Raw genomic sequence first — 27,820 nt, 5'->3', positions numbered from 1 at the left:
ATGGCAGACGTGTATGGATCAGTCTCCTTTCCGCGAAAAATATAACACAGTTAAAGTGCAGGACTGTTAAATATTTGCATAGTTTTGAAATGAACCAGTTGAGAAAATCTCTTTTTCTTCATCCCAAGAATGTCCAAGTTTCCACAATTGTTCCTGGGGCAGCAATGACTATGTGTAAACTATTGTCAGTGTCGGGGGTGGAGAGGAGCGCCACAAACGCTCGTTCTGGACGTGAAACACAACTAAAGTTTTCCATCTCCTCATTGCTTCCTTGCCCCCCTAACTCCCCCTCCCGGGCGGCTCTGCCGCACACAGGCACCGTAGCCCCCCGCAGCCCAGAGGCTGGGACCTGCCGGGGGTCGCAGGCGGTCACGGCAGGGAGACTGGCGCTGGGGGCACTGACCCTGTCGTGTCCGTGTCCTCCCGTGGTGTAGTACAAGTTTCCAGTACCAGGTCCGCCCGCTACCAGGTTGTCGGGGCTGGGCTGCTTTCCCCTCCCACCCCCGGTAGTTCCCAGCCGCATTACCATACGCTGGGCCCTACCGCGGCTTGTCATCCACCCAGCCAAAGGCAGGGACCAGCCCCTGGCCTGTAGCCAGCAGGCTCTCTCACAGCTACCTCCCCCTGCCTGGCCGCTCCGCAGAGCGGGATCCTCCTGCCTCCGGTCCTACCAGTTATAGCGCAGAGACACCCGCGGCAGAGCCGCCAGCCAGCCCGGGACAGCATGTCCGGTACCAAATACGTAGACGCGGAGGTAGGACCGCCGTGGGGAACCGAGCCGGCACGCTGCGAGCGTTCCTCTGCCTGCCCTGGCGCCGAGTACCTACAGCGATTCGCGCCCTCTCCTTCCCCGCTCCGCGCCCCCCCCGCCCCCTCCTCCGAGCCTTCCGCCGACTGCAGCGACCCGGCCCAGAAGAGGACAGGGTCTCGGGGGAAGCTTGGCGGGGAGGGCGGGCAACCGGACACCTGCAGGCAGGGACAGCGGGGTAGGGGAACCCGGCGGACCGGGGCCACGGGGAGGGAGGTATATGAAGGAAGCCAGGGCGAAGTGGCACAGTGATGGCCGTGCTGGCAGGGCGATACAAGTGAGGACAGTATAGTGAGGACAGCACGATGGGTGCGCCGGGTTGCGAGGAGCACGGTGACGTCCGCGCAGCGAGGGCCATAGGGCGAGAGCAGCGTGGGGAGGGTAACGTGGGGATGGCAGCATAGGGATGGCGGTATGGGGAGGGTAACGTGGGGAGGGCGGTATGGGGAGTGTAACTTGGGGAGGACCGGGATGGGCGGTGTGGGGAGGGTGCTGCACGGGGAGCCCCGGCCGCTCCCTGCGCTGCCTCTGGGGACCGCGGCTGCGCCCTCCCCCGCTTAGGGGCGGCTGTTCCGCCCTGGGGCAGCGCAGCGGGTAGCGGGGCCGGGCACGGGCTGTGCGGAGCGCCGCGGGGCTGTGCCCGGGACATCTGGCGGCAGGAGCAGGCTCGAGAGCCAGTACCTGGTGCCGCGGGGCTGTGGTTGGTGCCCTGCGGCCACAGTTAAATAGCCGAGGCAAGAGCCGCCCCGCAGCCGCCCCGCTGCTCCACGCACCCTGAGGGACCCGGGGCCGCCTCCCCTAGCCCGCCCCCCTGCGCGGCCCTGCCCTGCCCTCCCCGGCTCGGCTCGACTCTCTCCTCCCGCCCGCTCTCCCTCTCCGCAGGGCTTTCTGTACGCGGCGCCCATCAGGGAGCAGGGCAACATCTACAAGCCCAACAACAAGATGATGGCAGATGAGCTGAGCGAAAAGGCGGTGCGCGACGTGCACACCAAAGAGATCGACCTGGTCAACCGAGATCCCAAGCACCTCAACGACGACGTGGTCAAGGTGAAAGGGATCGAGGCGGGACGGGGCGAGGGACGATGCCAGGCAGAGTGCGTGAACACTGCCAGGGCGACAGTGGCCCGCGAACTGCTCCCTTCCACCTGCTACCGCAGGGAAAGGGCTGAAGGGGTGTCGGTAGTTTATTTGTTATTTGGTCTGTAAGGGAGAGCGTACAGGCGAGAGCCCGGCAGCGGGCCAGCTCAGCCTGCTGTTGCTGCTTGCAGTGCAGCGCGGCGGGGCTGCGCCCTACCCCGGGCTGCCCGCTCTCTTCCCGCCGGGGCGGGGGTTTGCGGCAGCCCTCCGGGGATAGCGCTGCTCCGGCGCGGGGCTTCTGCTGCCGTGCGCCGACAGGTCAGTTCTGCGGCCGGGACCTCCCGCCTAGGACCAGAGGAAAAAAGTGGTGTGACCTTACGTGACATCGCTGGAGGGATTTTCCTTCCCTGGGGCACGTAAAAAGGCAGGGCAGGGGAGGTGGCACCAAAACAGCTCAGTTCGAGATGGCAGCGCTGCTAGCCATGGCCTGCGGGACTGATCATCCTCCCTAAGCCAAGTAGGTGCAAAATCGGGAGAACCTGGTGGTCGTTGGGACTCGTGCCTTTGTTTTGTTTTCCTCGGGGTTTTTCCTTCCCTCCAGAAATGGTAAATGGAAAGAAGCTAAGCGTAATCTAACTGTGCCCTTGTCTAGACTTTTGGTTTGGGGTTTTAAGTCAGAGTTTGACTGCCTTGGTAAGTCATGGCCAATGGAGATTTTTACTTGAAGTCACTTTGTTCAGAAAAACCATGGATTTTTCTCCTGGAAGACGAATTTTGTGTTGTGCATGTTGAAAATTGAGGATGCTATCATCTGGGCTTGCCAGAACCTAGAAAAACCAGGAGTTGCCCAGATGTAGTGGGTGACTAAGTCACTAAAACTTACTTATTTAGTGTCCAGCAGTGTCCAAGTGTGTGCAGTTGACCATGTTTGTTGGTCAGGAAGACCCATTATTGAAAGAGAGAAATATTGAATTGTTTCCGGAGAATCAAAAATTTAGATTCCAGTTCCTGACTGTATGTGAGTAAAGTGATTCATGCTATGTGCAGACAATATAGCAAGGTCCTGAGTAATCTCAGATTCCACTTACTTCAACACAATTGGAAGATGCTGAAGCCATCATGTTTGATGCTAAGAAGTGTCCCAGTGCTAAGAGCAGTCTGTATCTTTAAAGAGCCATTGTCAGCTTTGTGATCTAGAAAGAAAAGGTGTAAGTTTTTATTTGTTTAGAAAAAGTAATCTGTGTACCTGATAATACTAAACTTCCCTTTAAATTGTAGATTGGAAAAAAGGAAAGAGCAATTCTTTTTATCTGCTACCCATGGAGTAGCAGCTGATTAGACAGGGAATGCAACAGCTAAAGAATGAGAGTGCATCATGGCTTACTGCATACATAACAGAAGTCCCCAAAGCAACCAAACCTTCTGAGGATGAGTCATAGCCCCCAGGCAAGTCATAATCTGTGTGTTCACAAACTTAACTAGGGAAAGAAAGATCCTACTGAGAAAAGAAGACCAGTGATGGAAAAAGCATCCTAACAGACTTAAAGAAACTGAAGCATATGAAGCTCATCCTGCCCTCTTTTGCCTCCTAGCAGGAGCAATGATTTAGAAAACTTGTTACATCCAATCCTCTAAAAGAAACTTGAAAAATGGGAATTATAGGAGTGGAATAAACAAGCTTTTCAGTTTGTCCTTTTGCCATAGTAGTGAACGAACACATTCATTGAAAACGAGCAAACATCCAGAATACTGGTACTGTGTCTGTGTCAGCAAGTGAGCTCCTGGTAGTGATTATAATCACATCAAGACACAGGGATGTATCAAAATGAATTTGATGTTGACCAAACAGGATCCGTTTTGCATCATAGACCCAGCAGTATTTGTAAAAAATGTGGCCATTGTAAAGCACTGTTCTTCTGTACTGTTACAAGGATAAATAAGAATTACTTCAATTTTTTTAAGTATTTAATGATTCAATCTGAAAAGGAGAGAGAGAATTTTTGCCACAATTCAAATGTATTTAGACACTGCTTACAGGTTGAGGCTATTAGACGTAAAGTTCAGATCCAGTACCTAGGGTTAGAATGAAGATACAAATTCGGTTCCTGCTTTAGCCATCAGTCTGTGGTCCCCTTCTGTCATGCATCTGCCTTTCTTGCTTCAGCTGTAAATCATCCAGGCAGAATTAAAAAACCAAAAGAAAACACTACAGGCTTGTGTGTCAGAAGTAGTCCCCAGTCTCAGTCAGGTACTGAAGGTCAGGAGAAAAAAAACTTTCGGGAGTATTGTAAAGCCAGAAGTATGGTTCAAGATTAGCTCAATTTTGTTTAGAGCCATTGCATTTTAAAGATTCAAAACCTTCTGCTTTTTACCCGGCATTTAATGCATTTCTTGCCACTTGACTATGAGGCACAATAGCATGGAAACTGGGGACAAATCAGTCAGCCATGAAATAGAAATGATTAGACAGAGAATGAGGAATCTGCTCCGTAAGCAGCTCTCTAAAAGGCCTCAGTGTTGTCTGCATTCAAATACTTCCCATAGCACATTTTAAAAATAACCCTTGCTTGTGAGAAGCAGGAGATGTTCCCTTGATGTGCAACACAAAGCATCTGTACAGCTTCCTCTGCAGCAGATAATGTGGTACAGGCAGCAATAGGGTAGGGATCCAGACAAGCAGAAGAGATACGTTTGAGGCCCTTTTATAAAACTTTTATGAAAACGGAAGCAGCATTACGCCAAAGTTCCTGGTGACTGACTTTGCTTGAAGTTCTTCAAATTAGCTACCAAGTGGAAGTTCAGTGCTGGGGAGTTCCAGAAAAATGGGGCTAATGACAGGATTTCTGTTCAGAGAAGGATGGAAACAAGCTCGGCCTTACCAAACCTGTGGTCTGCAGGCAAAATGGAGCTGGCAGCTCTGTGCTGGAGGAAGCATGATTTGTTAAAATTTCCTTCCTGTTTCTATTCCTTCAGCAGGGAGTGGAAAGGAAAGAGTTTCTTCTTCATACAACTGTTCTTGTGCATCACCTTGGCAGGAGAAAAATGTGCAACAGTGATCCCATTTCTTGAGATGCTGGCTTGTAGAGTTGGCTAGCCATGCAGGTGGTAAAGCAGGGAATCTAGTAAGGGAAAAAGAGTCTCTTGTGCACCTGGGAGCTTTCCAGGAGTCATGCTTGTGATTATACAGCTATTCTGCTTCACAGTGGTATCTATTTCGTATGTCCTTCACTAGGCAGTTCTACTCTTGGACTTGAGTCTCAGAGTTTTTCATTTATATATGATGAGATCCAGCAGACAGGATAGAAAGCTGGCTACTTCTTTTCCTCTCATTCGTTCCCTAGTGACCCAGTGCCTGAAGTTCAGTATTTATTCTTCCTGTTTCTCAACACAGTATTTGTGTCTTCTGCAGCATGGCTAAATCGCAGCCTTCCAACTCTTTGGATTTCAGAGTTTCTCAAAGTATCTGTGGTCAAGTTTGCATGGAGTTTACTGAATATGGATGAGGTAGAGGTGGGAGCCAGTTCTGCAGCTTGTGCTTCTCAGTACATCCTTGTTCCTTGCTCAGAATGGGGATAGACCTTGCAGCCAACCATGCCTTTGAGACTAGTGATCACTCAACTGCATCCAGATTATAGTTTTTTTTCCTGTGGTGGTGTGCCAGGAAGAAAGGCCTATGCCTGGTCTTCCATCCAGTACATAATTATTACTGTGTTTTAAACAAGTGGTGTCTATCTGCTATTTGTTGTGTAATAATCCTTTTGTCTCTGGAAAAAATTCCACTACTTGGCTACAGATGTAAGGATGCAGAGCTTTTGTATCAGCTTTAAACACTTAATTTGGGTCTTCCACTTAAAGCTAATGCAGTTAAGGGAAATTCAGCTCACTTCAAGGCAAAGTCTGGAGTTTTTAGTCAGATGTTGACAAATATAATACCCTTATGTAGAGATTAGGGAGGAAAGTATTACTTTAGCCATCACAAAGCCATTTACAATTTCTGCTGCTTTCTAATACTAAAAGAGAGGCTTTTAAAAAAGCAGTTTGCCATTTTGTTTAATCCTTCACAATTACAATCCCTCCCTGTGGGGTTGAGCATGGTGTAAGGTGCACAGAGCGATAAGTAGGTGGAGTACTTGTCCACCTCCACACAGGGAGAACCTCCTGGAAGGAAAGCAGCCATTAGCCTCCACTTCTTCAGATAGCAGAGCTGAGGCATTGAGGGCTGTCACTCTGATGTAACAGCATGCATCAGCCTGGGAGAGACAGAGTTCTGCTATTACAGTAAAACAAGAGATAAGCAGAACTCAGGTACTTTTTTTTTAAAATAAAAAATTGAGTAAAATTTAATTCAGACCTCCTTTCTTCATTTTCACATATTGTTAAAAGTTCTGTGTAAGTTTAAGTATATTGATATAAAGATACAAAGATATTTTTATATAAACGTATAAATATAAGCATGTGTGTATTTTAATCCAAGCTTGTCATCTGGGCTCTTGCAGTGATGAAAGTTAGATGCCTCTGGAGGCAGATTCACATTAGGCTTCACCGTAGGACAAGGCAAGCAGTGCTCTCAGAGGACTTTTCTCTCCATTGACAATACGTGTAGCTTAGATGTGACACTTCTACATAACTGAGTTTAAATGAAATTATTCTGAAATTTGGTGTCATATTAACATCCAGATGCAAAAAAACATTCAAATATTTGACTTTGGCTACCCGCATGATACAATCCTGTTTTAAACAATTCTTCCAAGGCAAGGCTATAATCAAGACGTTAAGAACTTGAGCCATTAATAAATGAGGACTGAGCAAGGTTTTAGAGTTCTGAAAAACAGTTTTCTTGCTCATTAATTAGGAGTTCCCAGACATGGAATTTCTGAATGTCCCTAAAATGACAGATAATAATGGCATCTGTTCTGATGAAAGCTTCTTGTCAAAAAAACGTGTTTGCATTTAAGATCATAGTATTATTAAAGCCTTATGTGCTGCCTTCTTGCTTTTGATGAACATGACTCATAACTCCATAGGAAAATGTTCATTGATGGCCATGGGTACAAAGCCAACAATTCAGCATGGATGTTCCTTTTGTTAGAATTTATTGGACACTATCTCAGCTTCAGAGAAGACAAACACTTTTTATTTCTGATAAATTAAAGAGAATTCAGATATGTTAGAAAATGTTAAGAAGAATTTGAATTGATTTTAGAATTCTTAGCCCACTGTATGGATAGAAGGACCATCTTATGTCTAAAACAAAGAGAACATTATTGAAACTCAGAAGTCTGAAGGAGGAAGAGGAATAAATGTGTATAGTAGAGAGGTCTGCCCTTGAGATCTCCAGTGAGAATTTGATCTTCATTGTATTTTAGGCAACAGAGAGAAGAATGGTTCCAAGCTCACAAGTAAAACCTGTGATCTGGTAAACTAAAGAGAGATATCATTCTAAACTAAAATAAGTTTATATTTTGCCCAGCTCTCAAATACCTTTGTATTAGACAAACAGCAGGATGAAATCTACATCAGTAATTGATTTTTTTCTTTTTATCTAAACCTACCATTTCTCTTTGCTTTGCCCGACAAATGACAGCAATAAAAAACATCTTGGAATAAAAGGGTTTTGTTATTTTGATGAAGAAAGATAAGTTATGCCATTTAATTTTGTTTGATTTATTGGGGAGGCAGGTTTAACATTGTTAGCCTATATTTTTCTGGCAGGTTTCTTACGAAAATGCCTTTGGATAATTCCAAAACAAACTTTGAATTTTATGCAGTATCATTCTTCTTTGAAATTATCAGGTTAGCATTCAAAAGGATAACTAGTTTCAGTACCACTATCACCACTCTAATTAATAAAACTTGCACCAAATTTTATGCAGTCAAGAAACTATGCTATGGTGGTGGGACTGAACAAGGGTGAGGCTTGTCCTTAGACTTCTATTTATCTGGCCTGTGTATTTTACCTTCAAACAAATGAGAACTGATAAATTCAGCTTCGTAGATAAGAAGTGAGAAAATACACTCACAGCTGAGGGTGAAAGTATCACATTCCCTGTCCAAATTCCTTCTGTGCTGAATTTATACTTGAAGTTCCAAAAAAGCCAAAAGGAGTCTCATAGAAAGATTGCAATATTTCCTCTGTCAACTTTGAAATTCCTTCTTAGAGTTAAAAAAAAATTCTTAGAGTTAAAAAAAATGCTACCAAAAAAAAAATTTTTTTTCAGTTTTCCCGTAAGATCAGGTTGGTGTCTCCTGTAGAGCTCAGCTGTAAGGTCTCCTGTTGTTTTATGAAGTCCCAAGTTCATACATCTCTGTCCTAGTGAAGTTTATGACAGGATCAGAACTGTAGACTAATGATATCTTGATTTTTGATGACATACCAAAGAAATAGTTACCTCATATTTAAGGATCACTAACTTAAGAACTTCCATAAGAAAGCCAACATTCTAACAGGAGAAATGCGGAGGCAAGTTTTTTTTAAAGGAACAGAGAGCCAGCTGGACATAACTGCACACTCACTGTCAGCATTAAGCATATTCAGGTAGAAATGAGGGAAAAGGTGAGAACAATTTATACCCATTTCCTAAAAAGTATTGCTGCAGTTAACAGGGATGTGTTTGTGGATACTATGCCTAGTTAGAAGTCTACTCTCCTTAGACTCCCTTTATGCATGATAGAATAAAGTGGTTTTCAGATCTAAAGCCCCTTCCAAAGGTGCTTCTCTCTACTGCAGAGTCTAAGGTCATTCTTTCCATTTCACATTAGTGCCTAAATTGAGGAACGATGAAGCTAGAGGAGGTTCTAAAATGTTGTGTTTAATAGAAGTTTATTACCTTAATAGTAGGTCTGGAAACATTGAGGGCAGTATTATATGTATTATATGTATTATATGTATAGAATAAAATATTTAAAATATATATATATAAAATGTATTTGCATAATATCTTTTACTAATGTTTCTTAATTCTGGTTAACTCCAGACCCCACTGGAATCAATAAAAAAATTCCTTTTACCTTTAATGTAGTCAAAACTTCACCCCATTGTTCATGCTGATGAATATACCCCGTTAAACATAGAGATGGACAGACATATGTGGATGTATGCACACAGATGGTAAAAGAGCTGTATCAAACAAGGAACTGTGGAATGTGAAGCAATAAAATGAAGAAAGCTTCTTAAGAGTTTGTCTTTGGGAAGGCTGCACTGACCTCCTGGTAGCCTAGTTGCCAAGGGAGGAAAATAGCCATTTTTATTTTCTGAGTGCTTACCCCAACAACATGAATATATTTTCCAAGGAACCAGCTGATACAGTATCCCCACCTGAACAGGAAATTTCACTGTGTTTTGGAGTGCAGATGGCTCCTTGAAGCTGCTGTTTTTCCCTTCTGCTGGACTATATTGAGACAGGACAGGCGAACGCTTCAGGAAGAGATCTCTGGAGAATGGCTGGTTGCTACAGTGCTGACCCGTTGGCATCGGTCACATTTTTCTCACTAATACTTCCGCAGATTTCAATGAGCCTGCCCATCTGATAAAACAAAGCCCATCACCAGGGCTTTTCTGGTATGTAATCAGTAATTCAGCATGGGCAGGGAGCAGGAGGTTGTTTTCTCGGTAATTAGTAGTAGATTATTTTGAGCTATTTTCACTAATTTATCAGTTTGTGAAATGGTGATCCACAGTCTTGACCTTTTTCTAAGACATGGCATTATTTAATTTTTTTCACAATCCATTTGAATATTTGTTATGTGTGGATCATTCCTGACTGGACTGGTTTTCTTCTCTGGCTGGAAGAGTGTAGTCCTTTAACTCCACTTTCCAACCTCAATATGTTTGTTAAAGCATTGTTTGCTTTTCTGGCGTACTCACTAGTACTCAGGAAGGATTCACTGTTTCCATTAAGAAATTTGCCAGCAGAACATTTTGTTTGCCATGTTATGGAAAGCATGCAGAGGGAGACAGGGAACATAAGGCAAATTCATTGGCCAGTTTGAACAAGTAATGAGGGTGGAACAGTTCTACTTGCTTTATTGTTTTTCGTTCACTTTGGGATTACTTGTTTGTTATTTTTCATCCTTACACAAAAGCTATGGCCCTAACCTTCTGTTCTCATGGAACCTTTTATTTTTTGTGTGCATATGTGCAAAGGAATAGTGTGCCTGCTTATCTGGCCAGTAGCCAGAAGAGCAGTGTGCTCTGAAGATAGTGTTCAAGATGGATGGGCAGAGCCTAATCATGTGGCACCCCAGCCTGGAGGGACTCTTGGGGTTCCCGTGTTAGATGCTTGCAACCATACCAAGAGTCAAGGTGATTTCTTGTCTTCTGATGCAACTTATTCCATCTTTAAATGCTGTTGGACGTTCATGTTCTGTAGTCATCCAAGGTATATCCTGAGGCTCATATAAATGCTCTGGAATAGAATGAGTTTTGCTGTTACTACACACCTGAGAGTACCTAATGTTTGCTTTTGAAGACAGTGATTAGTGAGGAAGTAGAACATCTAGGCATCATGGAGTTCTGTGTTTTCAGGAACAAAGTACCAGCTTCCCTTCATAACATTTAAGGTAAACAATTGCCAGAGGGAGATTACCCAGTGCTCTTAAAAGTGTGAATGAGTGTGGTGTTTGGGAGGTGAAGGAAGGGAGACGAACGTCTCTACTCCTAAAAATCCCAATGCCTCCCATGCTTTTTCCCTCAGGTACAGCAGAAACAACCTTATGAGCTGTTTCATCCTTTTCTGATAAACTGTGACAGTGGTCAGGAAGATAAGCATCAGTAGCTGTGGAAACATGGTATTTCAAAGGGTCAGGGAAACATTTAGATGTTTAACTAATATTGCTAGTTTAGCAGAATGGTTGTGAGCTTATTGCGTAAGGCTTTTTTTCTGCTGCTGTGATACCTTTGCTCTCCAAGCACCGTGACTGGAAATTTTTAAGTTCCAAATAATGTAAAAAACTAATACTGATCTCATACGCTCATGCATTTTCTTATTTTAATAACATACCCCAGCCTTCTCCAGAGTTAGTAGTGCTGCATCCGACCTGAACGATGTGGCTCATGCCTTAGAATGGCTTGTCATTTTGTCATCTTTTATACATTTTCTTCTATTGACTGTTTCTTTAAAGGATACTGACTGCATTGAAAAAAATTATAAATTGCATTTATTACAAAAAGAGGAGGAGAAGGAGATCATACCTCATTTTTGTCTATGTCTATTTCAAGTTTTACAGGGACACAATATAATACAATGAAACAACGTTATACTTACAGTCTCAGTATCAAGGAAAGACGTGTTTACAAAGAGCACGCTGTAGGTAGTAAAGACAGATTCCATACTCTGTGCTAAAAAATGCTAAGAAAAATAGCTTGTGACTCCTTCTCATATAAATAAACTTCTTGTATAAATAAACTTGACTATAGTCCTGGTCTGGCAGAGCATATAAGCATATTGACATCAATGGAACAGTTCCTGTCTTTCAGGGTGTGGGCGTACTTAAGCGTTTTGTCTGATTGGAGATATTAGTGATCAGTCACAAGAGATTCAGTAAAGATCTGAGCATCCTTTCACTGACTCCAAAAGATACTGATGGCACTCAAAAATGTAGACATCCTCAGCACTTGTTCAGGTTCCTCCTCAGTGTGGTAGTGGTGGTGCCTGTCTACACAAACTGCATGCTGCAAGCACAGTAGTAGCACAGAGCTATGATGTGTGAAGATATCAATAATTATAGCTACAATAACAAAAATGTAGATTAAGGCAAAGCCCCCATAAAATGCTGACAGCCTTAATAATATTTCTCTGGTACACCCAGCACAATGAATTTTTCTGTGTAACAGATATTATATACCTCAAAGAACAAACTTTTGAAGAGAAGCACAACAGCTAAGTAGGCAATGTGAGGCTGGCATTAAACTCACCTTTCCAGCCTGACAGGTTTTGACACATAGGAACTAAATTTGGCAAGGTCAACAGGTCAGCTCTTTTCATATTACAAGGCATATATTCCTGACTCAGCTGCACCAGCAACTTCACACTGCTTTTTTAATTAATAGGTTTTTTGCCTTGAACAGAGTGAAAAAAAAGAAGAAAAATTCCCCATACCATTTTCCTTTCTTGTAACTAAACATCTTAGAACCAAAATATGTTCCTTAATTTCCTGATAAAGTTTAATAAACATAATGCAGAGCAAAAGAAGCTGTGATACTTCTCATAGCAGAATCAGACAAAAAACTTCAAGCAAGGTAAAAACTGGCTTTACCAAACTGAATAGTAGGAAACAACGAATAGCCGAAGTCAGGAAGTGTATTGTAGGCATGGAACAGGAGTTGATAGTGTTTAATAGCTTTGGCTGAAACAGAAGGTTGTAGCAAGTTATTAGCATCCTTTAGAGGGTCAAAACGAATTTCCTTTACTTCTTTCCTTGTCACAAGTGAACGTGCCTGTATTTTCATTAGCTTGGCAGATTACTCAATGTGATTTCACAGCACACCCTGACAGCTCTGGAGGAACAAACTGCACACTGAACATGCAGTCTGCTGAGCAAGACCTGTGCCTAGCCCCAGCATACATTTATGTAGATAAAACAGAGTTCTTCACAGATCTACAGGCATGTGATGCTTTGGAAAAAATGGCCTCAAGAACAGTATACTAAAAAAGGTACTTTATCCTTGCAAGCCAGTTAGTTAACTTCCAGAAATCAGAGTGTTTTTATTCCCTAGGATCATAATTTTGGCCACTTCTCTTTCTCATGTATGTCCTATTTTTACTTTACTTAGTTCAGCTGGACTCCTCTTATCATTCTGATGACACTCACTGTCACTGAGTGCTACTGAACTGAAAACCAGAGGAAAGCAGTAGGAGGGAATGAGGAGTGATATAAGTGTAACTCTTTGCAAGGCAAAATGCATACAATCACCAATTCCTTCTGCTGCCTGTGGAGGACTGATCCGCACGAGTTAAAAACAGGATCTTTCATGGGAGTGGTTCAGTGCAGGAAGAATCTGGGTAATATCTCAGTTCCTGCGGTGTAAGGACTGTACTGGCTGAACAGTGAAATAAATAGAGCATTTCCCAGCCAGTGGAACTGTATGTGATCTGTTAGCAGCTGAGAAGTAGAAAAGCCCAGATCACTTCAACTCCTTGCCTATCTTTATTTAGAGTGTGCTCTGCTATGGATAAGTGTGGATTTGGACAGCACCACAGAGGTTCATGTTCCAGTTATAGTTGAACTCACTTGATGTATACATAATTTCGTAACATTCTTAAGGCTTTCAGGGAGATAACAGCTTCATTTTAGAACTGTATTCAGCTGAGAGTTTTTAGACTTGCCAGCCTGTTTTTCTATCTTTTCACCCTCAAGTTCATTCTGGTATCTCCCTTTTTCAAACTAGAGCAGTATGGAACACAGGACTTGAGGAATAATGAAATGGGTTAGATATGGTAGGTGGTGAGACATCAGCTGTGGCACCTCCAGGGCCATTTATTCAGCTTCTGCTTATGGGCAGAAACATTTTGAGAGCTGTTGAAATTGCTTCAGGAAAGTAACCTCTTGGCAATTCTTTGTGGCAGTATTATTTATCAGACAGTTTCATTCCTGAGTACTTTTAGGACAACTGTCTATGACTTAAGCTGGGAATTCCTGGCTGAAGATGTATCATAAATGTTCTAATATTAGCATCATCTTCTGGAATGAGGACAGGGCTGTGCATCTGGAATTGTTATATAGCATGATTCTTCTGTCAGCTCCCCAAGGATTAACTTGATGGACATCTTGGAACACACAACTGCCTAAAAACGTTAGTTGCTGAAAATCACAATCACAGAAAGTTTACTATTTGATTTGAAACCCAAAGAGTTTACTGGCTTCCATTTTCAGTGAAACATTCATTATAACTAATTATTTTGAAGGTAACCATATTATGGGCCAATCTTACTATTTATTTTTAAAGTTCTAGGAAATTCACATTAACCTGTGGTTTCTTTTTGCATGCCAAAAAATACTTTTTTCTGATAAAAATAGGTTCCACTTAGCTAAATTAAAGTTGTGAGTGTTAAAAGGCTGATGGAACTCAATACAAACTTGCTTTCCTGCTGAGATTTAATATTTCCCTTATCAGCCAATTGAAAAAATACAAGGTAGACTCCACTACAACTGAACTGAATAAAAAGACTTGAGGCATGACCCTGAATAGGCCTCGATGCACTTAACTGCTGTATGATGGCTGTATGCACAAACTGTCTCTGCCAAGGATCATGTCAACTATTGGGAAGCATGGAATAAATTGCCATAAATGTAGACAAAAGGGCAGTGCTCAGCCGTGTAGTCTTTATGTAGCAGCATTTTTTATAAGTAACTTTTTTTTTTGCTTCAATCAACTTTGGGTTTGCCATCATTTGCATATTTCTATTATCTGATTTCAAGGCAAGCACTGACGATAAGCCAGGAACACCCATTCACTTTGAAAATGAGCTAACATGGGATATGGACTACAGTGACAAGTTTGCTTTTGAATAGCTGCAGAAACAGATATTATAAGTATGCTTGCTTGTATATTCCAGAAAGTAAAAATACTTGCTCCATAAGCTCAGGCATATATTTTTCCAATGTGTACTCAGTTGAATGAGATTGATTTCAGTAAACAGTGATCTTGGAATCATCTGGGGGGAGGATAAGAATGGTTGTAAGACAATTAGATGCCATCATCATTAGATATTGTTGCCTTCTCCAAGTATACATCAGCAAGCTTTTCTTCTTTCTTGATGCAGGCCTAAAATCCCGTGATTGATACAGGGACATCTGTTTCATTTGGTAAAAAAATCACAACACATCCAGAAAAGTTCCTTGCTCTGTCTTACTAGACTGCAGCTAACTTTGAATGACTGATTCATGTAATTATTTTAGGGCAAATTTACTTCATAAAGCTAATTTGCTGTCTGTTGTTTAGTCCCCAGACATGAACTTTTACGTCTATTAATCCCACAATGGAAACAGCATATTGTTGCCTGTGATCCCTTCCCCAGAATTAGAGTTATTTCTACCAGTGTTTCAGTCTTGCACCCATTGAAATTACGGAGTCCAAATGTTTTCCAATTTCTTCTCATCAGTGAATGTAGTGGACTTTCTATGCTCACATTAGATGATGATTTCAAGAAAACCATTTTCTAAGATTTGTACCAAAAATGCATTCACACAACATATGAAGGAGAGGTTATTGCATAACTGTGCAGCTATTGCAGAAGAGAAATGTGATTCAGACTCTCTTTTAATTATACTTTTTGTAGCTATTATTTAAAATTATGCTGTTCAGTTTCAGAAAGACTTTAGGCTCTGCACACCTTTATCGGCAAATGCATAGCACAGAGGTGTGTTCCTTGAGTACTTCACCAATGCAAAGGCTGCCATTGGTTTGTGTGGAGACAGAACTGCAACCCAAATGCTACTTTTAGGTGACATGGTGATGACGATGAATTCCCATCCCAAAGAATTGTAGATCACTTTCAGATCATTAGTGCCTGGATCAGAGTAGCAGAGAAAGAAGAGGTTTATAGCTTTCAATACATGATGTCTGGAGAGAACACTGTCAAAAAGCGATATGTAGGCCCAGCAACAGGCTGCATTGAGCCAGCTTGATGTTAGATGTTCAAGATATTTGATATCACAGCTGTTTCAGAAAGTTCCTCCCAAGGACCTTCAGGTCCTTCAAATAAATCATGCCTAGACCGTGCAGTTTTGCTTTGAAATTTTTTTTTTGTTTGTTTAAGAAACTGAAAAGTTTTATATTTTTTTTCCCTTTGTTACGGAGGTGACTGAAGATTCAGTTGAAGAGAGGAGTCCCTTACAATTGTTATGTATATTTTAGATTAAAATAAGTGATAGTGATCCTTTTCCTACGGTCTACGCAGTATTTACAGAATTGTATGTGTATTCGCCTCCTTCCAGCTTGCATTCCAGGTAATGTTGCCTGAGTTTCTGAGGCTGCTGGACCATATCATACTTACCCTGCTCCTCTAAATCTTCACTTACATCAACATTATCATCTCATTTTGGGATCCAGTCCCAGGAATGCAATTTATTTTTTTCTTTCATCTGATTTAAACAGCCATTTAATTTCTTGCACAGCAGTAGTGTTCTGATGTTCTCTTTCCTGTTGAATGCTGTATCTATACAATTGGTCGTGCTAACTAAATTAAATATCCTGTATTGTGGATTATATCAAACACGTTTGTGTGACATAGAGATGAACCATCATCACAATTCTGTTAATTTTCTAATAGAAATGTTATGACAATTAAACTTCCTGAATAGCTCAGTATTTCAACAGACAACAGTAAAATATGCCTGTTGGAATGCACTGCTTCCTTAGGTGACTTTTTTGACAATTTATGCATAGTCAAAATTATAAAACACATGGAAGAGTGTGTTCCTTCTAAATATTAGTAAGTTATCCTGTCCATGTCTCTCATGAACAAAGTGTTATCACATAAACAGGATAGGCTAGAACAAAATGCTTCTAATGTGAAGAGCCTCCTTAAGTTGAATAAGATGAAAGAGCTCTCTCAGACTAAGGAGGAGCTCCACCTGATGTTTTTCAGTCAGCTAAGAATTATCTATGCCCGTTTCAAGGTACATATTTAAATAGCTAGCCTCACTATTTATTTACTGTCAAAGCTCATCAATGCAATACAAGGAAGGATGGGAAAAGTCGGAGCAAGAAAGCACATTTAATTGATGCATGCTTGAGATGTGTAAAAAGTCGTAGTGACTGCAACTTATTTCATTCATAAGATGTGAAACAGTTAAGTTAGGCAATGAGAGTATGATGATTCCATTCACCTAGTTTGTCCTTTAGGCAGACTCCAAGGGCTGTAGCCTTCATAGCTGTAGGGCTGTAAGAGATTTGAAAAATAGATTTAGTTTTGAGGGAATCTCCATCTAACAGTTAGACTTCTGATTATGAGCTAATCACTGAGGCTCCCTGGTGGTCATTGTAAAAAGATAGTTACTGATTATTCGTGGATTAAATTATGTGCTAAAAATTTATGGCTTGAATCATGTTGGGATATAGGAAATACATACTTCATGTTTTTTCCTTGCAGGGCACCACTGCATTCTAGGAAAGGTATTTCTGGAATCCACCCATGGTGCAAATGCCTGACTGACCTGACTTTGTGTTCTCTGCTGCAGATTGATTTTGAAGATGTGATTGCTGAGCCAGAGGGAACACACAGCTTTGATGGGATTTGGAAGGCCAGTTTTACCACCTTCACTGTTACAAAATACTGGTTTTATCGTTTGCTCTCAGCAATCCTTGGCATTCCTATGGCTCTCATCTGGGGAATCTACTTTGCCATTTTGTCATTCCTGCACATCTGGGCCGTGGTGCCATGCATAAGGAGCTACCTGATTGAGATCCAGTGCATTAGCCGCGTCTATTCGATCTGCATCCACACATTCTGCGACCCACTGTTTGAGGCCATAGGCAAAATGTTCAGCAACATCCGAGCCACAGTACAGAAAGAGATTTGAGGGACATTTCAAGGAGAGCCAACAGCCTAGAAAGTGGGTGGGGGGTTTGTGTTTGAAGTGTTTTGGTGCCAGTTTCTAGTTTCCCAAAGCAACATACAGCAACCGGTGGTGGATATACTGGCCCAAAACAAAAAATCACTTGCTCAGTTTCTTTTTCTACTGTTTATTCTTACTGGACTACTCACTTTTTTTTTTTTTCTTCCCTTCTGTCTGCATTTCAAACTAACCTTAAATGGCTGCTCTTCCATGCCAGCTATATGTCATTCTGCTGGCTATTCAATTTAGAGGTTGAAGTGTTGTTGAATGCGTTTTTATCTCATCCTTCATTCCTTGTGAGATAAATCCACAGTGATTCTGAAGAACGACACAAATGCTTTCCAACACTATAAAGCCATTCATTTTATTGTGGCCAAAGAGAGCAGAGCTATTGCAGCAGAATAAACGTGACCAGTTGGCAGGTTTTAGCAGAATGTTCTTTTTCAATTGGATTGTCAGTTGACTGCAGCTATTTACAGCCATGGTTAGATATGGTGCACTATGGATAAATTAGTTAAGCAAATAAATCGCTGAAGTGATACATGTACCAAAAATCTAACACATTTTCAGGTTAGAAACAGTGACAGGTGAAAGCTTTTCATGTGCATAAAAAGTTCCAATCAGTGCCTTTCTGTCTCATTCTGTCTTAGAACTTTGCATCCAGTCATTTCTCAACCTTTCCTAGGTTTGCAGAAGCAAACTGCAGTTGAGACTAAAACTGGTTGTTGAGGAAGTGTTTTCCTGACTGTGATTTAGGATTCATCCCTTAGCAAGTATTTAGGTGCTTCTCTCATAGGCCTTTTTTTTTTTTGCAAACTATTCATATAAATACATATTGCAGGTATGCCAGAGATAACCCTGAGTTACAAGAAAAATGAAGGTGTGCTAAACCCAAGCTACATGAGGCCAAAGAGGAGCTGCCTCTGAGATTAACTTTTCTGTCAGCTTTCAAAACTTCCCTACCAGCCAAAGTTGGCATGCCACAAGCCCACAGATTATTTTCCAGGAGAATTGATGCTTTGCTGAGTCTAAAGTAATCCAACATGAGATAGTTTAGAAACTTTATATTTGTTCATTAGTTTGTTAGTTTTTAGCTGAGCTGCTACATCAGGAAGTCTTAAACAGAGGGTATTGTGTGAAACTACCGTGTTGCAAAGTGCAAGGCCTAGAAAGCAAAGCCTTTGTGACGTGTTCTGATGCTGTGACCTGCAGGAGCTTTTTTGCCCTCGTGATAGTACTGTGTTCAGGGATGCTCTCTGCATCCTCATGCGGTTTGCATGAAGCATTTCTAAAAGTCATGAGGCTAATCAGCTTTATGGTAAACCGAGCTGGGGCCTGAGCCTGCTCCATTTGGGTTCTTCAGCAAACCAGTTCTTGACCTCAGAGAGTGCAAGTTTTGGCCCTTAGATGAACATGGAGCTGTCTGGTACACCAACAGCTTTTTATTTAGCGCTGATGTTTCACGTATTGCTTTACCTAACACAGGCGTGGCTTCAGTTCAATTTCTGCCAAAGCATTGAAAATTTTAGGAAATGCTTCATTTTTTTATGGGAGGGAGGGAAGAGGGGAGAGGGTGCACAAAAAATAATTTACAAAGCTATTAACTACTATTGTTTGCATTTAAAACAGACACTGGTATGGATATAGATTTATGTTTTTCTATGTACATAATGAAGAGTGTACTATTACAGATCTTTTTCAGTATTGAAACCAAGAAAGATTGTACACGAGAAATATTTTATCTTTTTATGAGGAAAATCACTCTAAAGAAAAACCTTCTCGATTTACCATATAAACTGTATATCCTGAAAGATGTCTGTTCACTTAAGAGTTACCAGCCCCTAACCCAAATACAGTGCTGATCCCAGACATTTATATTGTTGTTATACGCTTACAGATATAACTGACACTTTTTTAAAAAATTCTGCATGTACATTAAAGAATACAATAAAAAGATGTTTAATGATAGCTCCTGTCTGACTTCTTTTTCCTTGAAAGTCATGTGAACAAAACTCATGTAAGGAAGAAAAACTAAGTATTTCTTGATAAAGAAATTTGTTTCTCAGGGAAGAACATGCAAAACTTTGTCAATTTGTCATTCAGGATCTTTCTCAGGAAGCTTTTTCTCAACAATAAAATGTTGGGTTTTTTCCCCAAGAATAATTTTCTGGGGCTAAATAAGTACACAGTAAAACTAGTGAATATTGTCATTTAGTAGGGAGCTTAAGCTTGTTAAAATGCTTAGAGTTCCTCACTTTCTTTACATTTCAAATTAGGATAATGATGTTTACTTGTAGAAAATTTTAATACCAAATAAACAGAATCATGCTGTATTATAATGTGACCTGCATTATACTGTATTATAATGTGTTTATAGTTCTTTTTACATAAAATATTTTGGTCATCCAAAATTTGGTCCTGAATTGTCCTGAAGATGATAACTCTTCACTTAAAATAGTTTAAAACTTTCAGTCCAGTGGAAATAAGGTTGTTCTTAATAAATCTTACTAGCCTAAGCATTTAATATATGGGAATAGCAGAATGATAGCTTTTATCCAGCTGTGTGTAGACCTAACTTGTGATGGAACAGTTCTTTTCTATGGGGTTATTGCACACTAACCATTACGCCATTAAGCTAATACACAAAACTCCAGCAAAACAGACAATTACATTTTGGCTTACAAATCTGTTAATCATTTTAATGTTCAAATGGCAGATACCAGCTTAAGGCACTCTGTCATGTTTGCCAGTACTAGGATTGTGTATTTAATGGGAGTTAATAGTCCAGTGGTAGCAAATACTACACTGAATTGGACTATGTAAGAAAATTTAAAGTATTTTAAAAGGTAAAAGGGAGGTCACAATGTGAAAGTAAAGCAAACAAGCCTGTCAGTATTCAACATCCTGGTTTGGCAAAAAGCCTGATTGAATCTAGGCAAACACTGCTATTGAGCTGAAGCATTTATAATGTCATGTCTCCAAGACTCTTATGTGAAAGATGTGAAGATTCACCCTATGATTGCACTGTCACTGTCACTTCATTGGCAGCAGTCAGAGGGCTGTGCTGTGGGAAAATCTCATACCTGTGCTCCTGCTAGGCTCTCAGTGCAGTAACACTCGTTACCAATACCACAGTCATGATACACCCCATAGCAAGATCAAGGTTTGTCTGGTTGAGGAACAGACATTAGATATTAGACATCAGGCAATCTCTTACAATGGTTGTAAATGTGGCGTAAACAACCTTGCACAGCCTTGCTCTGCTAGATATGAAAGTCGATGTCGTTCTGCTTTGAATACCCTGAGAGAATGTTTGGGGGAGCTGGACACTCCAATTAAAATCAGCTGGAGCATCCAAGGAAGCATGAACCACTTAGTTGTACGGTCAATCCACTCTGAGTTGGGTTGTTGAAAAACAAACTAAATACATATTTAAATAAATAAATAGAGTTAGGTTGCATCCAAACCATAGGTTTCTATTAATGATGGAGAATTTCCATAGCTGCACCCAAGCTATCTTTTGATCTTCTCTTAGTTTAAACTAGAATATTTTCTGTTCACTTACTTACTTTCATTGCCTTCTGCATCTGCTGCCATCTTTTCCTGTATCTCCTGGGGGGGGGGGAAGAATAAAAGTCACAGAATACAAGTCATTGCTAAGGTAGACCACGTTTGTTATCTTAATTTATGTCTTGCAAACCTTGATTTTGTTCATTTCATACTGTCTGACACTAGGACACTGTCATACAGATTATGTTGCTTCTATCTTGCTTCTATAGATTTTTAGTTAAAATTTCAATTACATAGGACAAATAGCACATGTCTTCAAGATGCCTTTCTCTATTTTAGCCTTCTGAAAAGATGTACAATTGAATAATATGACAATATATAAATGCACACTATTCTCACTAAATTTGTCGCTATTACTAAGGATTTCAAAAGTGGGAAGAGTGATTAGGCTCATTACATGTCTGTCCTCTCATAATCAAGACACACTACAGTGTTGATTCAAGACATAATGCACAAAGACCTGGGCTCAGTGCCAGTAGGTAGTTAGCTTTTCTTCTAACACCCTGAATTTACATAACCCTGCAAACATCTGAATTTCTTTGGTGAATAATCATCAGTATTACTCACCATAAGGGTGCCCAGGTCACACCTCTACACTGCTGGGATGTTCAAATGAGATGGTCCTCTGGCTGCCACCTTCTTGCAGGAACTGGGGATGATAAGTATTCTCAAGGATCACTAAACAGAGCTGGGAAATGATGCTTCTTTGGGGCTTGTAGCCTAGTGTCTCACTTCTTGAAATAGAGGAGACTTAAACTGCTCTCACTGCACTCAGGTCTAAACTTCAGCTGCTCACTGCTCAGTATGATGACTACTAAGGATCCAATTTTTATAAGACCGATTACCATTATGTGCTGTGCAGGAATGAATCATAGACCCCTGATGTGGCATGATGACTTTCAGTAGGTGCGAGGTCACTTTAAAGATACTGCCTGAGCATTGCAACACCTCTGTTAGTCTAAAGCCTTCGGAATCCAGTTTTTCTCTTCCATTAAGCAGTGATCAGTGCAGAAGGGAACAAAGGCATTATGGTCTCCAGTGCTAGCACTTCTAGAGATAATTCTGTTTTCAAACTTGAAACAGTAGGGACTGAGGCTGAAGGTTCTTCTGTTTTCTTCAGAATGAGAGCAGCCCTCAGGGGTCATTTTGGCACCTAAAGATTAACTTAAATTTAAGGCTGTCACAGTTATGACCTTCTCAATTTTATCTTTGAACCTTTATTCAGGATATACAGTACCCCTACGTCACATCTAGACACTTACAGTCTTTTCTTGGCTACTTATTCTGAGCTACAAAATGCTTTACACCAGAGGATTGGCTCCTTAAAGGACCAAGAGATTTGTAGTTGTGTAACTTTTTGGCAACTACCAGAATATAGGCATTCATCTGTGACTATTACTCATCAAAACATTCAGCCTGCTGATCTCCAGCAAGCAGGGCTCCAGATGTAGCTTGCCAGATGTACGTATTGCCAAAAATACTACTGACAGAAAATCCCAAGTGAAAAAAGTGACATGAAAACTAAGTAGTTTGTGCTAATAGAAGAAAATGAGAATATCATCAACAGGAGCAGGTATATGCTACAGAGAGAGCAAAAGGATAAGAAAATCTGAGGAGTTTGCCTTTCATATGCAAGGAATGGGGAGAAGCTGTGCACAGCAGGGCCATTTCCATCTAGAAGTGATAGATGGAGAGTTTTGAAAGGAAAAAAAAAGGATGACTCCTCTTGCCTTTCTTTAGTTCTGTGATGGTGTAGTGTTTGGCAGGTAAATTCCGAACTGAAAGTGAATCGTACCAGAGAGCAAATATGAACAGTGCAGCACCAATAGAGACAGCAATAACCAAGACATTCATGTATCATCAAGATGTGTGAATTCCTACTTCAGTGTGACTTGCCTTGAAAGGGAACGACTGTAGGAATGGTCAGCTGAGAGACTAGAAATGTTACAGTTGAAACTATCCAGTTGGTGGATTGTAATCCAAAGTAAGACAAAAAAATCTTGATTGTTGATGACCTGTTGAACCATGAATTATTGAGGACTGAAATTCAAAGCAAGTCTGCTGCTGACGGCAGCAGGTACTGTGCTTAAATGCAGAGAGACATTCCTCTTAGCACTACCAAAAGCTTCCAGTTTGAACCCTCACCTTGAGTCCTGGGGACATTGAACCCTGACTCTCTTGATAAGCAATATTTCTAATTTAGAAGATTAAGGCCATACAGAGACAAGGGAAAGTAAAATAAGTTTGAGAAGAATTAACAATGCAGAATTAGTCATGTATTTGTATCAGCAATGATTAAAAGTATGCTCTCTACTTCTTTGCAATAGACTTTTTACACAGTTTCACAGCCACAACCATGATATTTGCCTCAGCTATTGCCCTTTTGTGGTCACTTCTGTCATTTCAGCTAGCCTTTCTCCCTGTTTCACTGTCAGTAGTTACATCACCATGATGGCCAGGAATCCTTTCATTCACACAGACATGTTGCTAGCGCATAGGGATGCTCAGCTCTATGTGACTTGTTCCAAGAGACTTAAAGGGAATTCACAGAGCCCTGCTGCTCTGCACAGCAGCTTCAGCTCCAGGTATTTCTTTCCCTTCAAAGCCACTTCCATATTAGCTTGTCAAATTGTGTGCAGAAGGCCTACAACTTGAAGTAGTCTTAAAGAAAATCCTTGTTTCTGTTCTCATCTCTGTTTTACTCTGCCTCCATTTCAGCATGAGCTTCTAGCAGTTATGTAAGCTGATGAGAAAGCTTACACAAATAAAATCACTCTCTAACTATGCTTCTCCCTGTTTAACAGTATTTCATAACCTTCTTCTAGGTGGAGCTTATATTCTTTCTTAACTTTGTTTGCAAAAAAACAGCTAGAAACAAAAAGCCTTTACTGCTTTAAGGAAGCCACATTGAAAGTGAATAAGAACTACTAGCTAACCATTTTGTTGCTCTCCATTGAGTCCTAGTACTCTGCTTCCAATGCTCATCAGATAATGACCAATGTCATCAGGTGTTATCAATATATTCAATTTTTTTTTTCAGTATAAGATGCTACTTGCGATGGCCCTATGAACACTCTGTATGTCAAATGCAAATTTTAAATTGTTCCCCAAAACTAAGCTGTCCTACTGCGTTACCAAACACTGATATTCATGAAAGTTTGTTACAAAATGACACTTCTGTCTTAAGAAATAACAGTTTGCCTGTCAACCAAGGATATGCAGTCCAGATGAGCAGTCACGTTGATTCCTTTTCATTGCACGTGTTATCAAATTTCGGTATGTATAAACACCAAATTATTTTCTGAGGCAGAAGATAAATCCCTTAGGAGGTTTACAGTCAGTGACTTAATTCTGCATGAAGAATGCAACAGGTGCAAATAGCTGGCTTAAAGCATGTCTGAATACTTCCAAAGATGGTTCAATAGTCTTGGAAAATAATATGAAATAGAGTAGTTCTCACAAAACAAGTTGTCTGTTTCTGAAATGAATACTGGTACACACAACAGAAGTAAAAATGCTTTCATATTGCCCTGCAGAAATGTCTGTCTCATGCCTCTTCAAAGGGCTGATTTTGTAGTAAAGAAATTTGCCACAGAACTTTTTAGTTCTTACCTCTTCCAACACTGATACCACCATTCTGGTAATTTCCTTGTTGTGTGGACCTAGGACTAAAACTGGAACCACTTCAGCCATGCAAAACCTTCCATAGCCAGAGCGTAGTGATGTGATCATGGTGAATGTGATGTGAATTTAAACTGCGTCCTCTGGTTCTCTGGTGTATGGCACTTTTCACACCAATAAACTCTGTTTATCTATTTAAGATTAGACAGGTTTATTTTGCATTTCTTTTATTGGCAACTTATTTGCAGTTCAACATGTAAAAAAAGTAGAAAAGCTTAAGTGTAATCTAAAAGCTTTGGCTGAAAAATTTCTATAAGATACTTCTCTTTAAGGCTGCTAATCCATGCAATCACCACAGCTGTCATATAAGAATCTTGGATTTGATTTATAACAAATATTGCAGCAAGCCACAAAGTCACATGGAGATTCTACAGTGCAAGAGTAAATCATCCACTAACAAAATATCTCCTGACCAAAATGATATTCTTAATCAGTCTGCCACAAACTGTAGGCCAGTCAGTCTCATCCCTGTGCCTGGCAAGATCATGCAGCAAATCCTCCTGAAGGCTTTTCTAAGAAGAGGTGATTGGTGTTAACCAGCATGGCTTCACCAAGGGCAAATCATGTCTGACAAACTTGTTGGCTTTCTATGATGGATAAGGGAAGAGCAACTGATGTCATCTGCTTGGACTTATGTAAAGTGTTTGATACTGTCCCACGTGACATCCTGGTCACCAAATTGGAAAGTATGGACTTGAACAGTGGACCACTCCCTGGATAAGGAATTGGCTGGATGGTTGCCCTCAGAGGGCTGCGATCAATGGCTCAATGTCCAAATGCAGACCAGTGACAAGCAGCATCCCTCACGGGTCAGTACTGGGGCCAGTGCCATTTTACATCTTTGTCAGCAACGTGGACAGTGGAATTGAGCACACCCTCAGCAAGTTTGCAGGTGACATGAAGCTGTGTGGTCTGGTTCACACACTGGAGGGAAGGGATGTCATGCAGAGGGACTTGGACAGGCTTGAGGTGTGGGTCCAAGCTAATCTCATGAAATTCAACAGGGCCAAGCGCAAGGTCCTACACCTCAGTCGGGGCAATCCCAAGCACAAATAGAGGCTGTGTGAGGAGTGGCTCAAGAGCAGTCTTGAGGAGAAAGACTTGGGGGTGAGAGTTGATGGAAAACAACATGAGCCAGCAATGTACTCTTGGAGCCCAGAAGCCAACTGTATCCTTGGCTATATCAAAAGAAGTGTGACCAGCCAGATGAAAGAGGTGATTCTCCCCCTCTACTCTGCTCTTGTGAGACCTCCCCAGGAGTATGCATCCAGTTCTGGTGTCCTCAACATAAGAAAAACAACAAATTGCTGGAGTAGTCCAGAGGAGGGCAAAAAAGGGCTGGAGCACCTCCCATATGGGGACAGGCTGGGAGAGCTGGGGCTGTTCAGCCTGGAGAAAAGGCTCCAGGGAGACCTTATAGCAACCTTCTAGTACATGAAGGGGGCCTACCTGAAGCTGGGAAGGGACTTTTTGCAAGGGCTTGTAGTGATAGGATGAGAGGGAACAGCTTTAAGCTTTTGGAGGGCAGCTTTAGACTAGGTATTAGGAAGAAATTCTTTACAGTGAGGGTGGTGAGACATTGGAACAGGTTGCCCAGGGAAGTAGTGAATGCTACCTCCCTGGAGGCGTTAAAGGCCAGGTTGGATGAGGCCTTGAGAAACCTGATCTAGTGGAAAGTGTCCCTGCCCATGACAGGGGTTGGAACTAGATGATCTTTAAGCTTTAAGCTAAACCATCCTATGAATCTATGAATCTATGGATCAAATATAGTCTCATATAATTTGCTGGGACACTGTGTAAAAGCCTTGCTAAAAATGGGCCTGATTCATAGAGAACTTTGGTCACAGTGCCATTACCATTCTGTAATGAATTCTGCATGGAGACTGAAGGTAGAAACTGGGACCAGAGTAGTTGTCACCTCTTCACTGGTGGATGCCTCGATGCTTGTGTCTCCAGGCAGCACAGAATAGCTTTGAAACAAATGGAGAACATGGAGCTCTTGAGGAAGTCAAAGTATGAGATCAGGCCCCTTGCTACTCCCACACAGCTCTATAAAGCGCCTGAGGAGGGAACAAGGGTTCCCTGGGGGAGCAAATGGGAAGTGAGCCAGCACTTCACCAAGAGCTGCGTTGCCAATTCAGAGCACTGTGTAGCTGACAGACTCCAATAATTTGTGTTCACCACTGCTCTTACACAGCCACACTGTTGATTGGTCCCAAGGAGGGGCTGAAACCCTCACAGGACTTAAAAATGCTGATTAATCTCCATAGTGAAATGTGGTATAATTTAGGATATATTTTTCTGGCTCCCATGACATCAGAACTCTTCTACTGTTGTATATAATTATAAAAATGTCCTCCTGACTTCTTGTTGCTGAAAATACATGAGATGTTTTGTTTTCAAAAAAAGCAACATGTTCCCTCCCTCTTGTTTTTCTGTTTTTGGCAGGTTCTGCCATGAACACTGTGTTGATTACTACAGCTGAAAACTGGAGTAAGGCTTAAGATGACACCCTCTAACATGGAGCATTACAAAGTTATCTGGCCTTTAGCTTCTCTCCTAGGGTTAATAACGAGTCTTTTTTATTTCTATAGTACTCCAGAAGATGAAACACACTACTGTTTTGTAACTGGTGCTGGCTAAGATCTTACTAGCCTTAACCACAGAGTAAAGTACCACTGCAGAGGGAGATGCACAGCGACAGAAAGGGAGTAGGCACTGAAATACACCATGCAGGAGCCTGAGTAATGGGCAAAAAATGGGAGTGTAACCCTATGACCATATTTAGTTTCCACATGTGAATCTTGGCTGGCTGAAACCTACCCCAAATGCCAGTGAAGCCTGAGAAGCTGGAAATCTTTCACTCTGTGCATACACACAGAGTCATGACTCATGCAGAAGAGCAACAGTTTTCTTTTGCAAGAGGAACTTTTTTCCTTATTGACCAGGGAGACACCCAAAAATAGCTTTGCTTTCTGAGTGATTCTGCTAATTCACAGCAAAGCTGTGGAGGTATGAAAACCAAAGAAGCATTTACTGCTCCAGGAATTCCCTAATAAGTAGTAGAACTCTCTGTTTAAAGACAACCATTCAAATTTACTATATATGTTAACTCCTTGAAGACAA

The 27,820-nt window shown here is 41.4% G+C and overlaps 1 protein-coding gene across 2 annotated transcripts; it reads left to right on the top strand.

The window, feature by feature from the left end:
- The first annotated feature begins 655 nt into the window (after window positions 1-655).
- On the top strand, window positions 656-19,641 carry CAV1 (caveolin 1). 2 transcript variants are annotated; one of them, XM_054399327.1, is made up of 3 exons: window positions 656-754; window positions 1,691-1,855; window positions 17,066-19,641. In XM_054399327.1, exons 1-3 carry the CDS (start codon window positions 725-727, stop codon window positions 17,405-17,407), a joined length of 537 nt encoding a protein of 178 aa, XP_054255302.1. In that variant the 5' UTR covers window positions 656-724; the 3' UTR covers window positions 17,408-19,641. The 2 variants fall into 2 exon arrangements, with proteins under 2 accessions (XP_054255302.1, XP_054255303.1); XM_054399328.1 differs by lacking the exon at window positions 656-754 and adding an exon at window positions 965-986 and having other exon boundaries at window positions 17,066-19,640.
- Window positions 19,642-27,820: the final 8,179 nt, after the last annotated feature.

Source organism: Indicator indicator, chromosome 3 (genome assembly GCF_027791375.1).
Source record: "Indicator indicator isolate 239-I01 chromosome 3, UM_Iind_1.1, whole genome shotgun sequence".
NCBI lineage: Eukaryota > Metazoa > Chordata > Aves > Piciformes > Indicatoridae > Indicator > Indicator indicator.
This window is presented reverse-complemented; position numbering and strand designations above follow the sequence as displayed.